This window comes from Heloderma suspectum, chromosome 3, assembly GCF_057233095.1.
Source record: "Heloderma suspectum isolate Gila_16-S chromosome 3, 16-S_ref, whole genome shotgun sequence".
Classification (NCBI taxonomy): Eukaryota; Metazoa; Chordata; class Lepidosauria; order Squamata; family Helodermatidae; genus Heloderma; species Heloderma suspectum.
The window spans coordinates 244,010,220-244,029,728 of record NC_139460.1 but is presented as its reverse complement, the minus strand read 5'-3'; the positions used below and the strand labels follow the sequence as shown (position 1 = coordinate 244,029,728).

General features: G+C 46.1%; 1 protein-coding gene across 1 annotated transcript; it reads left to right on the top strand.

The window, feature by feature from the left end:
• The first annotated feature begins 12,656 nt into the window (after positions 1–12,656).
• Positions 12,657–17,558, top strand: NANOS1 (nanos C2HC-type zinc finger 1). The gene has a single exon (XM_084846083.1). It carries the CDS (start codon positions 12,780–12,782, stop codon positions 13,596–13,598), a length of 819 nt encoding a protein of 272 aa, XP_084702209.1. The 5' UTR covers positions 12,657–12,779; the 3' UTR covers positions 13,599–17,558.
• Positions 17,559–19,509: the final 1,951 nt, after the last annotated feature.

The window sequence follows — 19,509 nt, the reverse complement described above, 5'->3', positions numbered from 1 at the left end:
ACTTGTGTCCAGCAACTACTTTTCAGAATGTCCTTTCCATGAGCCATATGAAGATGTTGGATGGCGCTGCTGCTGTTCTAACCTCAGTTGGTCTCACTGTCAACCCACCTTGAAGTCAACAGAGATGAGATTACATTCACACAGTATTTAACACCTACCAGGATGACTAATTCAAAGTTAACAGAAAGTCTTCTGAGTGTTAACGACTTTCCAGACAGAACTATCAATGGAAGTGTTTGTGCATAGTTAACATATTGAATCTATGGGATGCACTACCATAGTAGTGATGGTCACCAGCTTAGATGGCTTTAATAGAGAATTAGACAAATTAATGGAAGATAAGGCTGTCTGTGGCTACTAGTCATGGTGAATATACTACCTCTGGGATAAGAATAACAATGCCTCTGAATAACTGGGGAATAACAGCAGGAGAGGGATATTGCACTCATGTCCTGCTTCCCACAGGCATTTGGCTGGCTGCTATGGGAAACAGGACACTAGACTAGATAGGTCTTTGGTCTGATCCAGCAGGGTACTTCTTACGTTGACATGTGTCTCATTCTCCACATGACAGCTTATTAAATGAGAACATAGGCAGGGAGAATCACTGGACTAATATTTTTTAATAGTCCTATAAATCCACATTGTCCCTGTACCTTGGCACTCCCACATCTGTCAACATTAATGACCAGAGTATATTTCTAAAACATATATTCCATCACAGTGATGTCTTTATGCTGTTCTGTATGCTTTACGCTGTTCCTCATCTATTGACAGAGAGCCAGGAATAGGTCTTCCTTCTCTAACATATTTACTCTTATGTCTGAGTTCATTCACTTCCTCAAACCAAATGTAAATCAATACCTGTGTAAATGGGGGAAAGCTAGTGAGAAAAATGTAGCTGTGCCTGTGACACATGCAGGCTGACAAAGGAACAGCAATTATTCTGAGTAACTTTTGTTTACACTGGTGACTGTGCGATTTGCAAGTGATGATCATCTCCAAATTTCAGAATGAAGAGCCAAAACCCGATTCAGCTTTTTAAAAAGAACTATATTTTAAAATATATAACATAGATATACACTCAGACATACAATGTCACCGGTTATATCTAATGAAAGAAGGCAGGCCCCCACTCTCAGCAAGAGACCTTTAGCCTACCCCCATCCTGCAGTGAGAAATTGGACCCTCTCCCATCAAGAGAGCATTGGGTCCTTCAGACTCAGGGAAGAAGGAATCTATTGGCAAAAATGCACCAGTTTTGTATTGGGGGAGGGGGTAGCACATCACAAATTATGGTATATCCCTTGCTGGCAGAGGTGGAGAAGTAGATGAGTGGGGAAAAGCTGCGGTCCAGTGTCTGCCAGACTTGCAGCTATTCTTCTTATGTTGCCCTTCTAATTCTACATTGAACGAGTCAGTGGGGTTGATGTGACTGAGATCATAGTACTGTTTCCTTGAACAATGGAGTTAAGAAACCACCAGCTTCTTAAGTGAACCATCCCATAACTCGAGGCTGGGTGTCAGATGCTTGTACGCACACACACACACACATTTAACTTATGCTGCTAAAGTGAACTAGGATCAGAACAGACATTACTTTAGACATGTGTCTAGCAGCTATGTCTTTTTTGTCTTTACTCTAGAGTAACTGCAGGGGCCCCAATCTGGAACTTAAAAGCCCCCCTACTCCCATACTAGGGTCCTGTCTCAATCAAGGGTGCTGCACCTACTCTAGAGTAAAAATGAGAGACATAGCTGCTAGACACACATGTAATGTCTGTTTTCACCTCTAATTCTAGCAGTTTTACTGTAAAAGTTCCACTGGTTTCAGCAGAGTCATGACTTTAGCCTTATTCTCTCTGCTCTAACAGGTTTGGGGTTTTTTTTTAATGCTGATATTTCAGCTGATTAGAGCCCAATAATACACAGTAATCTGTATTTAATTACAAGGCCCACTTGTGTCAGGGCTAGGAATCAAGGTTGTCCTAGCAACAGCAAAGAAAATTTAACCTCTGAAAGAGGAAAGTGAGCCCACTTTTCTCTGCACGGCTAACCAGCCAGTTGATTTGGAAAGCAATAATAGTATTCTATATATTGCAAAGCAGTGAAAAAAATGTGATAAAAAAATGTTTCAGAACTGTATTTGTCGTCTTCGTCTCTGACGTGAAGCTTCCTGATAACTTTTGCTCTCTCCTTCCAGGAGAGAGCACAGTAATCTTGCTTGCCTATTTTCTTATTTATTATGTTTTATATCATTTCAAGAATTTTACATGGCAGTGACTAATAAGCATTGCAAATGAATGTTAAAGTATATATTGGGGAGCCTGGTAGAAATACTTAGATATAAATGATGCCTTAATGTAGAGGGCATTGCAAGCCCTGTACATTATGTATGGTTGCAGGCCATTACCGTGAGAGACCAGGGATATGTACTCCGAGACAGGGATTTACCCCATCTAATCCATGGAGCAGTATTCCGTAGCCCAGTGGTGCTGAACCTCGGGCCCAGGTTCCCAATCCAACCTGCCTGGGGTCCCAATCCTATCTCTGGTGTTCCCCGGATGGCCATACACCCTTCTTTGGGTGACCAGATGGTTCCTGCTTTTCCCTCCTGACGTGTGCGGTGCTCTCCCTGGTCTAAAAGGTCGATTTCTTGAACGATTTCTTCCCTGATCTAAAAGGTTCAAATCGTCTCCTGAGACTTAGTTACTGGCAGTAAGAGCCTGTTCCAAGTGGTCCGGAGCCTGGTCAGTCCTGTGGCTCCAGAACCACTGGAGCATTCTAAGGCCTTTGCAGATAAATTGATCAGATTAGGAGTGTTACTCTGCACGCTGTGGATACAGTTAGTGAGCAAGAGGCGGCCTGTGGCAAACCGGTTTTGTGGGATCGGTTCCAGCTTCTTCCTCCTGATGAAGTGGACAAGGTGCTTTCATCTGTAAGGCCGACCACCTGCTTACTTGATCCTTGCCCATCTTGGCTCATTATGGGCTGCAGAGAGAGACTGGGTGAGGGGATCAGGGCGGTGGTGAATGCCTCCCTTAAGGAGGGAGTTATGCCATCAGCCCTCAAGGAGGCAGTGATAAGACCGCTCTTAAAGAAGCCCTTCTTGGATCCTCAAGTTCTGAACAACTTTCGCCCAGTCTCAAATCTGCCATTTTGGGGCAAGGTGATTGAGCGGGTGGTGGCGGTGCAGTTGAAGGCACACTTGGAAGAAACTGATTATCTAGACCCATTTCAGTCGGGCTTCAGGCCTGGGCATGGGACAGAAATGGTCTTGGTCTCCTTGGTAGATGATATGAGGAGGGCTCTGGATAGGGGTGAATGCTCCTTCCTTGTTCTCCTCGACCTCTCAGCGGCTTTTGATACCGTTGACCACAGTATCCTCCTGGACCGCCAGGAGGGGTTGGGCATTGGAGACACCATATTGTGGTGGTTCCGGTCCTTCCTCTCCAGCAGGTACCAGAGGGTAGCACTGGGAGAGGAGGTTTCGGACCTGTGGCCACTCACTTGTGGGGTGCCACAGGGTTCCATCCTCTCCCCGATGCTATTTAACATCTATGTGAAGCCGCTGGGGGCTATCATCAGGAGGTTTGGGGTGCGGTGTCATCAATATGCAGATGACACGCAGCTCTACCTTTCATTCAAATCTTCACCAAGGTTGGCCGTAGAATCCCTGTCCAAATGTCTGGAGACGGTGAGTGGCTGGATGGGGAGGAATAAGCTGAACCCTGACAAGACCGAGGTACTTTTGGTGGGAGACAAGAGGAGGCTGGGGGATGTTGACCTGGTGTTGAATGGGGTACGGCTACCCTTGAAAGACCAGGTCCGCAGCCTGGGGGTCATTTTGGACTCCCAGCTGTCCATGGAGGCTCAGGTGTCAGCTGTGAGCCGGACAGCACTGTATCAACTCCATCTGACACGGGGGCTGTGCCCCTTCCTTCCCGACCATCTGCTCCCATCGGTGGTACATGCCCTGGTCTCCTCTCATTTAGACTACTGTAATGCGCTCTACGTGGGGTTACCCTTGAAGGCAGTTCAGAAGCTGCAGCTGGTACAGAATGCGGCAGCTCGCCTGATTAAAGGCAGCTGCTGGCGAGATCACATCACTCCAGTGCTGAAGGAGTTGCGCTGGTTACCAGTTGTTTTCCGGGCCAAATTCAAGGTGTTGGTTTTGACCTTTAAAACCCTATATGGTTCCAGCCCAGCCTATCTTAAGGAGCACCTCCAGCAACACCAGACAGGCCGTTTAACAAGATCAGCCTCGGATGGCCTTCTCTCTGTCCCATCAGCCAGGACAGCTAGACTGGTGGGGACGAGGGAGAGGGCCTTTTCTGTGGTAGCCCCCACTCTGTGGAACTCCCTCCCTAGGGAGCTCCGCCATGCCCCCTCTTTAATGACCTTCCGCCATGCATTAAAAACATGGTTGTTCAGGCAGGCATTTGGGGTGGGTTAGGGTATTTTAGAAAATGTTTTTATTGTAGAATTTTATTGTTTTAAACTGTTTTATTATGTGCTGTACATCCCCCAGAGTGGCTGGGTGACCAGCCAGGAGGGCGATTAATAAATTTAATAAAATAAATAAAAAGAGCTTCAAGCACAAATATGTGGGGGTGGGGTGGGGGTGGTATTTTGGCCCCATCCTTTTTGCTTTTGCACACACACACCCCCTTTGCTTTGGCCTCAGCCACCACTGACACACAGCCCCCGAGAGCTTCTCCAAAATGGGATTCAGCCCTGAATTGCAGCTTTTCAATAGATTCAGACTACCATTTTGCAGGCTTTCACAGGAAGAGGTATCTACGGGATGGAACGAATGCCACAATTTTCTAAAGCTGCCCCAACCAAAGATTGGGTGTTGGGTGGCATGGCGGTGCACCTGCTTAAATTTCCCTTGGGGTAACTCAGTGATTTGGTTTTGCAACGCATGCAGGATGACTAACTCACCATATTTGGGGGCCAGGGAGGAATCTTTCTGCAAATCTGACTGGTGCCCGGGGGGCAGAGCATCATTGTCTCCTCCTGGGCCATGCATTGACTGCTTGCATGAGTCTTTGGAACAGTTTAGTCAGGAAGTGTCATTTTGTGAGAAAAGGCAGTGGGGGCCCACTGTGGAGCTTGAACTGGCTGATTCAGGCAGAGCTGGAACTAGTAGATGGGGGTTAGGCTGATGGCCTTCTGGCATAATTCCTCACCAGCATACTACCACTGGAAGGCACATCCCGGCAAAGCTCTCATCCCTGGGCCTGAGGGACCACAGTTGCCACGTGCCAAGCTACTGGCACAGTGGCTACTGTGTAGCGATGGTGCAGGCAGAGCCAGGAGGCTTGCAGGATCAAAATGCCAGAACTTTGATCAGCAAGGACAATGACATGATCTACCACACACCTCAGACTTCCCTGTTCCTTCTGAGCTTAGCTGCAATCCTCACAATATCTACGGGGAAATGGAAAATGAACTCCCGGAAAACCTTGAGCTAGTGGTCTTACGCTGTCTGGGGATATGTTGTGTCCCCCTTTCCCTTTCTCATGCAGTCGCAAGTCTCTCCAGCCAGAGTCCAACATGCTAACCTCTACATTGCCCTTTGCCAGCTCACTATTCTTTAACTGTTAGATGATCCTAATAAATTAGGTACTGCTAAGTATTGCTGATCTTTGGGGTGTGTACACATTGGGGTGTGTACACACACTAACATAATACACAGAGCAACAGAGCCGCCTGCATTGTGGACGCTCCTTGAGGGCGTGGCTATAGGACCGTCATGATGAACACTTGCACTTTAACATTTGCCATCACATCACGGCTGTGAAGCAGTCACAACAGTGCCAAGCCAGGATGAAAAGTGCCACAGCCCAAAGCTCTTCCTGGGGGCTGTTATAGTTGCTCGCACCAGTCTCACCAATGGTTGCACAATAGCCTTGCTGCATCCTGACTCCAGGGATGACTAGGTTTTGCCTGGGGTGATGGGAGGTGTAGGGATTAGCACAGCACCCCAGCATTGCAAGGGGCAGCAGAGTTGTGAATCTGGCCATATGATTTTGTCCTCTCTTCCCAAGCAAGGAAGTTTCTTGCCTCTCTGTATGTAGCTTGCCAAGAAGTAGACATGTATACCTTCTTAAACATATATGCCTACTCCCATATGAGCCTACCTGGTTCTTAAGATCTTCGGGAGAGGCCCTTCTTTTGAGACCACTGCCATCGGAGGCATGTTTTGTGGCAATACAAAAGAGGGCCTTTTCAGTGGCTGCTCCCTGGCTGCGGAACTCCTTGCCGACGGAAGCTAGGTTTTGCTCCCTTCCTGCTGTCCTTCCTCCAGCAAGCAAAGACTGCTTTATTCAAGTGAGCCTGTGGTGTGTGAACAGGTCTGTGGAGCTGCATGCTGTTTTTACTCTGTTACTGTTGTATTTTTAATTGTTTTAGGGCGCAATCCTGTGGCCACTAGTCAGTGACTAGACAGCCATAGGATAGGTCGGTTGCCTGAGAACCGACTTCCACCCTGCCCCGCGCTGCCTCGTAGGCAGTGCGGAACAGCCCCGCGCCACAGAAGAGGAGCACAGAGTGCCAAAAACAGGGGGTTCCTGGGGGCAGGGAGGGTGGAAGTGTTGTTCCAACACTTCCTATGTGTCAGCTGCCATTTCCCCCCCGCCCCGCCTTCCTGAGGCTAGACAGCAGAAATTGGCTGTCTAGCCATCAATGCAGGATGGCTGAAGTGCGGAGGGGACAATCCCCTCCGCGCTACTCCTGCCCTGCATTGGATATGCGGTCGCCTCTGAGTTTGGAGGCAACTACCTATCCCGATAGGATTGCGCCCTCCAGTGCCTTTTAATTTATTTCCTTATTGTTTTTATCAAGTTTTATTAGTGATTGAAAGCTGCCTTGAGTGTTGTTTCTGGGAGAAAGGCAGGGTACAAATCAAATAAATAAATATACAAGAAAATACCTTGAGTGAATTCAGTTAAACAGATTAAATGAAAGCTTTTACCAGGCATGAAATATAAAAATGGTGTGATGTTTAAAAGAATTACTTCTTTAATATGAGAGGGTATAACTTTAAATCAACCATCACTGCAATTGTGAAATGGGTGTTAAGACTAGCTTTTAAAAAACTAAATACCTGTTAGGGATAACAAGATTTCTTTGCACCAAGAAGGTTGCCAACCTGGTTGAAAGATCAATTGTAGCGATTAAGGCAGCAATCCTTGCACATTTACATGGGAGTAAGGCCCACTGCACACAGTGGGACATCTCTCCATGTAAGCATGCATTGGATTGCGCTGGCTTGGTTTACCCTACCCAGATGAGCTCTGGCACAAAACGCTATGATAACCAAACTGAAGTGAACAGTTTCTCTGCTGGGTAATGGCCTCTGGTTCATAAGCAACTCCTTTCAAAACACATGCTGAGACTGAGTTTAAGAGGCATTAGCTCACATTGCCTTAAAACAAAGCAGTGATGTTTATCCTTATTTGCTCAGGTACTGAATCCACAAAAGGAAAGAAATATAGACTTGTGGACATTATACCTGTGAAACTGAAACCATCTTTGCAGACCCAAGATTGCAAATATTACAATCTGCAGATATTTACATGTCCCAGTGAGCTATGCACAATATGAGCAGTCCCCACAAAATGACCTAATATAGATTCTCACATTGATGCAAGTTGACTTCAGTGCACAATTTCAATAGAGTTGGGGATTCAGACTGAGGAACTATGGAAAGTTTTAACACAAGCAGAGTCTGACATTAGCAATTTTCATGCAAAGGTCCATCAGATCAATTTTGTTAAAAATTTCCCAATCAAGGGCTTCTGATTATTTTTTTTTTTTTACGCATAGGAATATCTGCATAGTGGGTCCTCTGTTGACCATATTTCCCAATGGCACTTGCTACCGCTGTGTGGATAGTGTGTGAGAGGGACTCATAATGGAATTAACTGGGATTATTATGGCGAGAGCACAACACAGACCTCTTGGTCTGTCCAATCCCTCCCCCACCTTACTGACCTTAATCCATAAGTAAGTAGAGAATACATGTAGGTGTAAGAAAGAACTGCATGAGGCAGCAAATAATATCTCAGAGATCTTGGGTTAAGGCTTAACAACGTGAGAGGAAGCTTTAGCATAGACCCACTTATAATTTGGGAGCAAGGGAGAGAGAGATCATGTTCATACATTCATACCAACTCAGTGCCATAATAGCAGTGGATGATTTCACACATAGGAGTACTGCCATTACGTACTCTGTGAGGAGAGAGAAAAAGCAGTCGAGATACCCCTTCAGTTCATGGGATTTTGTTTTCCTGTGCCATTTCCGTTGCGGACATAACAGTGCCTAGTCTCTAGCCATACAGGTGATCTGTGGTATTGCGCAGTGCAAGTGGTGAGTGAAAAGCCCCTACAGTACAGGCAAATTGTGCATCTCTCCAGATGTGTGTGAATGAATCTACGCTGTATGTGTGTAAGGATCTTCCAAGTGGATTCTTGTTTGCTCTGAAACAGTTATTCTCTAGGAAAGCAGGTCCAGTATAAACACAGAGCTAAACTAGGCAACTGCCTGGGGTGCCAAAATCCCGGGGACATCTTAGCTCAAGTATGTGAATGTCTTCATTAGAGAGAGAAGCTACATGAAAGGAGGTGGTGCCTATAGCAACAGGGTGATATATTCTGCATCCCAGGGGACATGATCAAGAGCCTTCTGATCTTCATCTGCTGCCTAACACATACATACGGTTAAATAAGGAAAGATGTGGGATAGACATTAGGGATGCTTCTCCATGGTGGGATCCTAGCGCTACCAATCAGGAGACATTGTGCAGCAACTCTGCTTCCTCAACAAATTTTCTGCAGCAAGGAAAAAGACAGAAGGAGGGGTGGAAAAATACAACAGGGTTATGAATGGAAGACAACATTTGGATCCCCAATGGCACAATAAAAGCCTCCTCTGTAAGCACCCTAAAAATGAACATGGGAATATTATTAATTTATTACTATTTCAATATCATTTAATATAATAAAATCTGTACATGGTTAACATACAAAATTACTTTAAGAACCCATACTGCAAAAATACACACACACATATATATATATATATGTCTACACATGGACATCACCAGATGGTCAATATCGAAATCAGATTGATTATGTCCTTTGCAGCCAAAGATGGAGAAGCTCCATACAGTCAGTAAAAACAAGACCTGGAGCTGACTGTGGCTCAGATCATGAGCTGCTTCTTGCAAAATTTCAGCTGAAATTGAAGAACGTAGGGAAAACCACTAAACCATGCAGGTATGACCTAAATCATATCCCTTATGAATATACAGTGGAGGTGAGGAATAGATTTCAGGGATTAGACCTGATAGACAGAGTGCCTGAGGAACTATGGACGGAGGTCCGTAACATTGTTCAGGAGGCAGCAACGAAATCCATCCCAAAGAAAAAGAAATGCAAGAAAGCCAAGTGGCTGTCTGATGAGGCTTTACAAGTAGCTGAGGAAAGAAGGGAAGCAAAAAGCAAGGGAGAAAGGGGAAGATATATCCAACTGAATGCAGAGTTCCAGAGAATAGCAAGGAGAGACAAGAAGGCCTTCTTAAATGAACACTGCAAGGAAATCGAGGAAAACAACAGAATGGGAAAGACTAGAGATCTCTTCAAGAAAATTGGAGATCTCAAGGGAACGTTTTGTGCAAAGACGGGCATGATAAAGGACAAAGAAGGCAGGGACCTCACAGAAGCAGATGAGATTAAGAAGAGGTGGAAAGAATACACAGAAGAACTATACAGGAAAGATCTTATTGTCCTTGATAGCCATGATAGTAATGTCCTTGATAGCCATGATAGTGCGGTCACTGAACTTGAGCCGGACATCCTCGAGAGTGAAGTCAAGTGGGCCTTAGGAAGCATTAGTAACAACAAAGCTAGCGGAGATGACAGTATTCCAGCTGAGCTATTTAAAATCCTAAAAGATGATGCTGTTAAAGTGCTGCATTCAATATGCCAACAAATTTGGAACACTCAGCAATGGCCGCAAGACTGGAAAAGGTCAGTTTACATTCCAATTCCAAAGAAGGGCAACGCCAAAGAGTGTTCAAGCTACCGCACAATTGCGCTCATTTCACATGCCAGCAAGGTGATGCTCAAAATCCTACAAGCTAGGCTTCAGCAGTATGCGAACCGAGAACTACCGGAAGTACAAGCTGGGTTTCAAAGAGGCAGAGGAACTAGAGATCAAATCGCCAACATTCGCTGCATCATGGAGAAAGCAAGAGAATTCCAGAAAAACGTCTATTTCTGCTTCATTGACTACGCTAAAGCCTTTGATTGTGTGGATCACAACAAACTGTGGCAAATTCTTAAAGTGATGGGAGTACCAGACCACCTTACCTGTCTCCTGAGAAACCTGTACGAGGGTCAAGAAGCAACAGTAAGAACCAGACATGGAACAACCGATTGGTTCAAAATTGGGAAAGGAGTATGACAAGGCTGCATATTGTCACCCTGCTTATTTAACTTATATGCAGAGTACATCATGAGAAACGCCGGGTTGGATGAATCAGAGGTCGGAATTAAGATTGCTGGGAGAATTATCAACAACCTCCGATATGCAGACGATACCACCCTAATGGCAGAAAGTGAAGAGGATCTAAAGAGCCTCTTGTTGAGGGTGAAAGAGGAGAGTGCAAAAGCTGGTTTGAAACTCAACATTAAAAAAACTAAGATCATGGCATCTGGCCCTATCACTTCCTGGCATATAGAAGGGGAAGAAATGGAAGCAGTGACAGATTTTACTTTCTTGGGCTCCAAGATCACCGCAGACGGTGACTGTAGCCATGAAATTAAAAGACGCTTGCACCTTGGGAGGAAAGCTATGGCCAACCTAGACAGCATAGTAAGAAGCAGAGACATCACCTTGCCGACAAAGGTCCGTCTAATCAAAGCTATGGTTTTCCCAGTAGTAATGTATGGCTGTGAGAGCTGGACTATAAGGAAGGCTGAGCGCCGAAGAATTGATGCTTTCGAACTGTGGTGCTGGAGAAGACTCTTACGAGTCCCCTGGACTGCAAGGAGGTCAAATCAGTCCATCCTAAAGGAAATCAACCCTGAGTGCTCATTGGAAGGACAGATACTGAAGCTGAAGCTCAAATATTTTGGCCACCTAATGCGAAGAGAAAACTCTCTGGAGAAGACCCTGATGCTGGGAAAGACTGAAGGCAAAAGGAGAAGGGGACGGCAGAGGATGAGATGGCTAGATAGCATCACCGATGCAATGAATATGAACCTGAGCACACTCCGGGAGAGTGTGCAGGACAGGAAGGCCTGGCGTGCTATGGTCCATGGGGTCACGAAGAGTCGGACACGACTGAACGACTGAACAACTATATATATATATATATATAATACAATATGATGATGAAACCGTTACAACTTACAAGAAGAAATAAAAGAAACAATAAAACAGAGCAGCATCATAATCAGTTACAAGCCTGGGAAAGTTTGTGTAAACAAGCAAGTTTTCAGGAAGCATTCAAAACTCACATTTTCTGCCTCTTGAACCATATGGGGGAGGGTGTGCATCACTATAGTATCCTGATCATTTAATGTGTTACTGTTATGCTGCTTGGCATATGGGGAGATGATGGGGGGTAGAGGTACTTTTTAAGCAGGCACTCAATTCCTGCAAACCCCTGTACAGCCCAGAGATTCCCCTACAGCAGATGCACAGAGAAAATCAGGAGCTCTGGCCAGTGTGATTAGGACACATGGGGGAAGAACCACTCCTGGTGGTATGCGCATGCACGTATACACATGCAAACTGTGTGCACTGTACTTTTCCTCTTCCTTGTTAAATACTGGAGTATTGAACCATGAAGACAGAACGCTCTGGTTAAGACTGCCACCATTTGAAAGGATGGACAGCCTCTGTGCCCTTTTAAAACAGCTGCTTACTGGTCAGAGATCAACAGGTGATGCTTTTTCCATCTCCTCAAGGAAGCTACAGCTGTTGATCTCCAACTGCAAAAACGCAGCTGTGGAAGTCACAGACCCCCTCTGCCTCTAGGAAAAGGGGGCAGCCCCAGCCGTTACACTGATGCGCCATGCCTGTGGCAAGGGGTGGCAACCGCTCACTGCCACATCCTCTGCTCTACGCGCGACTACTCTGGAAACGCTCGGAAGGGTCCGGGTGGTGGTCAAGCCAGTAATGCCTCGTCGCAGAGACGCCAGGCTAGTTGGTGGGTTACTCGACGGAAAGAGGACGCCACTCTGCACAGCGTCGATCCATTCCGAGCCCCCTAAAAGCTGAAACACTGATTCCGGGGCGAGCCACTACCTTACGTCGAGAAAAAGAGACGGGCTGCTACGTGACTGGCGCCCACCCCTCCCCGGCCGCCGCCGCCGCCGCCGCCGCCGCCGCCGTACCCGCTCCGGCTCAAAGCGCTAGCCAGAGTCCCCGGCGTCTACGCCCAGCTGTAAGAGATGAAGGGCAACTAGCCCTAATCAGCCAATAATAGGCGGCCAGGGCGGTGGGGCAGCTTTGGCGGCTGGCCAATTAGAGCGCAGCCCCTGGGCTGCCCCTCCTCCGTCCCTTCCCCGCCCCCCAGTGTATCTATTTCAGCAGCTGCGAGCGCGAGAGGCTCGCAGAGGAGGGGTGTGGCGGCGGCTGCGGCGGCGGCTGCTTCGGAGAGCGGCCAGCCGGCGCCCGCCCGCCCGCCAGCGCTGTGGGGCCCCGCAGGTCGCCTCAGCGGAGCGAGGGGCCGGGCGGCGCGGACTCGCCGGCTCCGATGGAGGCTTTCCGCCCCAGCCAGCTGGAGAAGCACCGCCACCGCCACCACCAGCACCCGCCCGTGGAGTTTCTGCAGGGCGCCGGCCGGTACGGCGCCAAGAGCCACGGCGCCCACGGGAACGCGTTCAACTCGTGGAACGATTACCTGGGGCTGGCCACGCTGATCACCAAGGCGGTGAGCCAGGAGAAGGGCTTCAGGACCGGGCCCTCCTCCGTGGTGGTGGCGGCCGAGGAAGGGGACGACGAGGAGGAGGAGGAAGACGAGGAGGAGGAGGAAGAGGAGGAGGAGGAGGAGGAAGCGGGCGCCGCGTATTTCGAGAACTCCCTGGATTTGCGCGACTTCGACTTGTGCGGCCACCACCGCCTCAGCGCTGGCGACAGTCTGCTGGAGGAGCGCTTCGCCGATTTCAGCCCCTTCTCCGGCCGATCCAGCCCGGCCTCGGTGGTGTTCAATTGCCCCGCGGATCATCTGGACCGGGATCGCTCGCCTCCGGCATGGGGCGGCCGCTTGGTGGTCGACGGCCGGCTGCAGCCGCCCCCGAAGAGCGGCTCCAGGCTGCTCAAGCCGGAATTGCAGGTCTGTGTCTTCTGCAGGAATAACAAGGAAGCCGTGGCCCTCTACACCACGCACATCCTCAAGGGACCCGACGGCCGGGTCTTGTGCCCGGTGCTGCGGAGATACACGTGCCCGCTGTGCGGCGCGAGCGGGGACAACGCGCACACGATCAAGTACTGCCCCTTGTCTAAAATGCACGGCGGCGCCCCCAGACAGCCGCTCAAGAGCGCCCGGCACCTCCTGGGCAAGAAGCTCCGCTAGGGGGCGCGGGCGAGGCGCTGGGCGTCGGTGCTTGGCGCGGCTGCGGACGAGCTGCGACTGCGAGCGGAACCCGCGAGTCCCGCTCCGAATTTTTGTTTTGTTTTGCGCGCGTGTGCCCTCTGCAGGAAACCAAGACATTTCCTTTGGGATTTCTTTTTTTAAATAACGATCTTTAATCGAATGATGTTTCGTCTTAATATATTTAAACACGAAGACGGTAGAATGTACAGAGAAATGTTCTTGATTTATGTATCAAATAATCGAGTATAGTTTCTAGTTTGTATACGTAGTAGCCAGGATTCCTGGCCTCTGAATTAACTCTATTAAGAATTATAACATACTGTTTAGAGGTACTGTATTTGTTTATTGTAAAACATGCCTGATTTTTAAATGGGATGAACTATATCCTTTAGGAGTATGCTCCAACTGATGTAGCTTTCTTTAATATTAATTGTTGGCTGGGAAGGGAGCACTCTTTTAAAAAGAAAAGAACTTTTAAACGGAGCCTGAAAAGTACCCTACAACATGAACTTTGACTGATTGACATGTACACGACCCAAATGAAGATTATTATTTTTTACGTGTGAATTTAAATGGGTGGGTCCTACCATGGTTAAGAAAGGTTTGAAAGGGTACTGATGAATTAAATGTACTAGACTGGCGTTTGTTTCTATTGATGTCTTCAGTGTCTCTAAGCAATATTTGGTTGTAGAAGTTGGAACTGGAGGTTACAGTTTATGTATGTTTGGGAGATTTCTTATGGTACAGGATTACTCTTGTTTAACCTCTTTCATATTCAAGTTTTATTTGTAGTGCATGTTTGCTTTTTGTTTATCATTCCAAAAAACACATTCTTATTCATTGCCACCCCTGCCTTTCTTTAAATGCCAATTATCTCCCTATAGCACAGCTGAGATGACTTGGTTGACTTTATAAAGTGAAAGTAAAGGTGTTGCAAAGATCTGACTTCAGCCTATTTTTTCCTCCTGCCTTTTCTCTGCTCCTCATAGTATACCTTTGCACCCTTAAGACCAATGAAGTTGGGGAGCAAATATTGAGTTGAGAAAACATGGTGTCTGCCGTAAATGCAAGGAGTCATTATAACCCACTGCAGATGTCTTTTCAGGCAACCAACCAACTCTCCCTCTGCTTTATTGTGGTCGTGTAGCAAAAAGATGATACTTTCTCACTTGAAAACAAAGGCAATTTAGTTGTGACGCTTCCTACACAATGTCTTTCAAACTAAAGCAGGATCACAATTATCAGTGGCAAAATGTGAGGATGTGTTTTGCATGTATTAATCTTAAACTTCCAAAGTGTGGTTCTCCCGAGATGAGCAACTTCATCTATAAAATAGGCATGCTTATTTCATTTTTAAAAAATTATAAGCCGCTATTCAGACGGCTAAGAATCATAAATAGGATAATACAAGCCAAGCAAAATTAAAGCCAGCACTTAAAACCACAGAAATGGAAGATTTCTGAAGGAGGGTGCTTGCAGTAGGGGACTCAACAGCATTTCTCATAATTTCCAAAAGTGCTCTGAAAATGTTTTCAACTCTGCTGTGGAAAGTGCACATGCAGAATGTGGAGGCTTCTACTGAAAAGGTCCTGCACCTAGTGGAGGCTAATCTAGCTTCTGCATGAAACAACTCTTGAGTAGAGCCTCTGCAGAAGATTTTGAGTGTTGGAGAAGCTCATACAGGCTGAGATGTTCCCAAAGATAATTCGGAGTGAAGTGGTTTGCCACAATTATATGTGGTTGAAAGCCATGGTGTGCAGCAACTTCCAAAACAACGTTGTGGCAAAATAGTAGTGCAGCGCGCTCTGCGCTGGTTAATACATTGTCACACCTTGGAATGTTCTGTATGTGTTTAAGGAAGCAGCAATATTTTAAGTGCATTTGCATGTTTACTCGGAAGTTCCACTGAGCCCAATAGAGCTTTTAAAAGTGTGTTTAGGTTTGTGGCTTTCATCTAAACTGAGCAATCTTAGACTTCTGTATATGATTTGTGGTGATGTCTTATTTCTATGGAGAAATAGTCCAACGCATCTGGAACTCCAACTTCCACATCACCAAGTTGGGGAAGGCTAGTCTAGAGAATGGAATACTACCAAACTGGGTTTATTCCCTATGGCACTAGAGAAAAAAGGGGTTTATGTATCTTCTGCAAAAACAAGATTGCAGCAGATGTTGATGTTTACCCACAGTGTGACCAAGTAAGCAAGTTAAATGGGGCCAGGATGAAGTAGGGCATATACAAAAAGAGAAATTAACTTTCAGCCTATGCCTCAAACTTTTCTTGCCTTTTTCTCTCTCCACACATTTAATTCAATGAAATGCTCTATTCACCTTCCAGTTCTTTGGGAATAAGATCTTTTAAAATAGATTTTCCTTGAAGTATGCAAATGAGACTGTTTAATAGTACTCCCATTGCAGGTACGCTCTGTCAGAGTATATACCTCGATAATAACATGCCACAGAAAATTAGCATAACATGTTATTCTTAACATTTATGATGTTCAGGATCTTTGAGGGGGAAGCTATGTAAGAGCTTGCAGCCTGGACCTAGGCATGCTTACTTGAAAATAAGACTCCTTAGGTTCACAAGGGCCTACTCCCAAGTAAAAGCATAGTATTATAGCCTGAGTAAAAATGAAAGTTGGAGTTCTGAAAAGCCTGACATGTGCAAATCAAATGAATTAAGCCAACTGGTTTAGCAGTGGAGATTACAATCTGGAGGGATTTGGCATCTATATTTAGATTTTAATAGAAGAAACCAAGAAAGGAGGCAGGATCTGGGGGACATGGTAAGTCAAACTTACAAGCTGCTTTCTACTGTAAATAAGGATTGCTGACCATTGTTTGCTCAAAAATACTTCATTTGCATTTTTTATATGAAGCTTGGGATTTGCAGTCTCTTGCAGTTGTTTATTATAAATCTTATCTATATAGCTTCTATGCAGATGGCTAGAGCATCCAATGTCAGTAGGGTTTGACTGTACAATATACTCTAACTCTTAAGGATAACATTTAAAATGTTGATTAAGGTGCATCCAGTTTCTGTAATATGGCAGAACCATGAGCTCCAGATTAAAGCTTGCTGAATCCTACCTCTTGTCAAGGTAAGCAGTTTACAGAAAGTTACAGCTAACAGCGCTTAGATGCTTATTGGCTCCAAAAACAAAACACCATTGAAATCTGTGCAGCTTAGCAATGAAACCCATCCTGCACTCTGGAAATGTCTCGCCCCCTGATCCTAAGCATGATTCCTTAGAAGTAAGTTTTGCTGAAATAAATGGGAGTGTAGGCTTGTAAGATTAAGGCTGAACTAGATGGGAGAGGGAGAACTAGGTTACTTCGTTCATATTGCTGTCCCATTCACCTTTTACACAGGTGGTAATGCAGAAGGAAATTCTTAAACCAAAAGGCATTTGTGGGTGAAGGGAGATTTCTGTCCCTGGTATAGACCTGCTGTAGCAAAGTCGAAACAGATTTAGTTGCGACTTGTAGAATGCATACCAAAGACCAGGGAAAAATTGGGCAGATGTTCCCATTAGCTTTACGGAACCCGGGAGGATGTTATCTTGTTAAATGGCTGCCTTTACACTGTCTCAGCATGTATCTCCTCTCCTGGCTAAGGTTAAATGTAACCTGGGTTTCTAATCATACATTTTTGAAGGGAACAGTGTGACTGGAAATGGTCTTAACAACACAAGGGTGAAGAATACTGGGTTAACAGAGGTTTGCAGATACAGGGAAGGATCCAGTGGTACACTCCTGCTAGTGTTATTGCTGTGCTAGCATAAACCAATGCTTGTGCAGTGTAATGAGCACAGTGGGGAGCCACAGGAATTTGCCTCCAAAATGCAAATAAAAATAATACTGAAACACTGGATGTTTTCATTACACTTGCAGTATTGCAGTATTCCAAACCACCAAAGAAATTTCTCTTGTATACACAGCAGCCCATTGCAAGTAATCATCAATATTTCAGGGACAATGTGAAGGCTTTTTCCTGGAAGAAAATGTCCATCAGGTTTCTCCACCCACCCAAAAGCTGTTGGATGGAAGAACATCTGGTGCGTGCTACTTTACAAATTTAGACACTCTCATAATACAGAGAAGGCATAATTTGAAGTGCTCATTACAAATGGAGAAGGGAGCTGGTGGAAGGTGTGCCATCAGCTTCATTTAGTATTGCACATACTGTAGTTCATCAAATGTTTTGCGATGATCCAGTGGTTGCAGGATTTTTATGAGGTCTTCTGCTCTCTCAGCAATTTCCTCAGAGCATGCTTTCTTCAGCAAAGTTGGCAAGGATTTTATCTGGAGATTCTTTCAGTGCAGACTTCGATTCCCACCTTGCTAGTGAAATAGCCTGTTAGATGTGAAGATATAAGGAGAGACTGAAAGAATTGGGCATGTTTAGTCTTGAGAAGAGAAGACTGAGGAGATAGGATAGCACTCTTCAAGTACTTGAAAGGTTGTCACAGAGAGGAAGGCCAGGATCTCTTCTTGATCATCCCAGAGTGCAGGACACGGAATAATGGGCTCAAGTGACAGGAAGCCAGATTCCGGCTGAGCATCAGGAAAAACTTCCTGACTGTTAGAGCAATACGACAATGGAACCAATAACTTAGGGAGGTGGTGGGCTCTTCCACACTGGAGACATTCAAGATGAGGCTGGACAGCCATCTGTCAGGGATGCTTTGACTTCGATTCCTGCCTTGAGCAGGGAGTTGGACTCGATCTTGTAGGCCCCTTCCAACCCTACTATTCTGTGATTCTAAGCTTCACGAGAATACTGCAAGTTGTTGACCCCAGTTTTCTACCCACAGTATGAAGGGGAACAAGTCTCTTTTTTTGATAAGAACAAGAACAAACAAATCTACATGGTACTGTTGTTGTTCAGTCGTGTCCAACTCTTCGTGACCCCGTGGACCATAGCACGCCAGGCCTTCCTGTCCTCCGCTCTCCCCGGAGCATGCTCAAGTCCATATTCATTGCATCAGTGATGCTATCTAGCCATCTCATCCTCTGCTGTCCCTTTCTCCTTTTGCCTTCAGTCTTTCCCAGCATCAGGGTCTTTTCCAGAGAGTTTTCTCTTCGCATTAGGTGGCCAAAATATTTGAGCTTCAGTTTCAGTATCTGTCCTTCCAATGAGCAGTCAGGGTTGATTTCCTTTAGGATGGACTGATCTGACCTCCTTGCAGTCCAGGTAACTCGTAAGAGTCTTCTCCAGCACCACAGTTCGAACGCATCAATTCTTCGGCACTCAGCTTTCCTTATAGTCCAGCTCTTACAGCCATACGTTACTACTGGGAAAACCGTAGCTTTGATTATGCGGACCTTTGTTGGCAAGGTGATGTCTCTGCTTGTCACTATGCTGTCTAGGTTTGCCATCGCTTTCCTCCCAAGGAGCAAGCGTCTTTTAATTTCATGGCTACAGTCACCGTCTGCGGTGATCTTGGAGCCCAAGAAAGTAAAATCTGTCACTGCTTCCATTTCTTCCCCTTCCATATGCCAGGAAGTGATGGGGCCAGATGCCATAATCTTTGTTTTTTTAATGTTGAGTTTCAAACCAGCTTTTGCACTCTCCTCTTTCACCCTCAACAAGAGGCTCTTTAGATCCTCTTCGCTTTCTGGCGTTAGGGTGGTATCATCTGCATATCTGAGGTTGTTGATAATTCTCCCGGCAATCTTAATTCCGACCTGTGATTCATCCAACCCGGCGTTTCTCATGATGTACTCTGCATATAAGTTAAATAAGCAGGGTGACAATATGCAGCCTTGTCGTACTCCTTTCCCAATTTTGAACCAAACGGTTGTTCCATGTCCGGTTCTTACTGTTGCTTCTTGACCCTCATACAGGTTTCTCAGGAGACAGGTAAGGTTGTCTGGTACCCCC

Excerpts from the sequence above, each read along its gene's own strand:
- NANOS1 (XM_084846083.1), top strand. The coding sequence starts at position 12,780 with ATGGAGGCTTTCCGCCCCAGCCAGCTGGAGAAGCACCGCCACCGCCAC.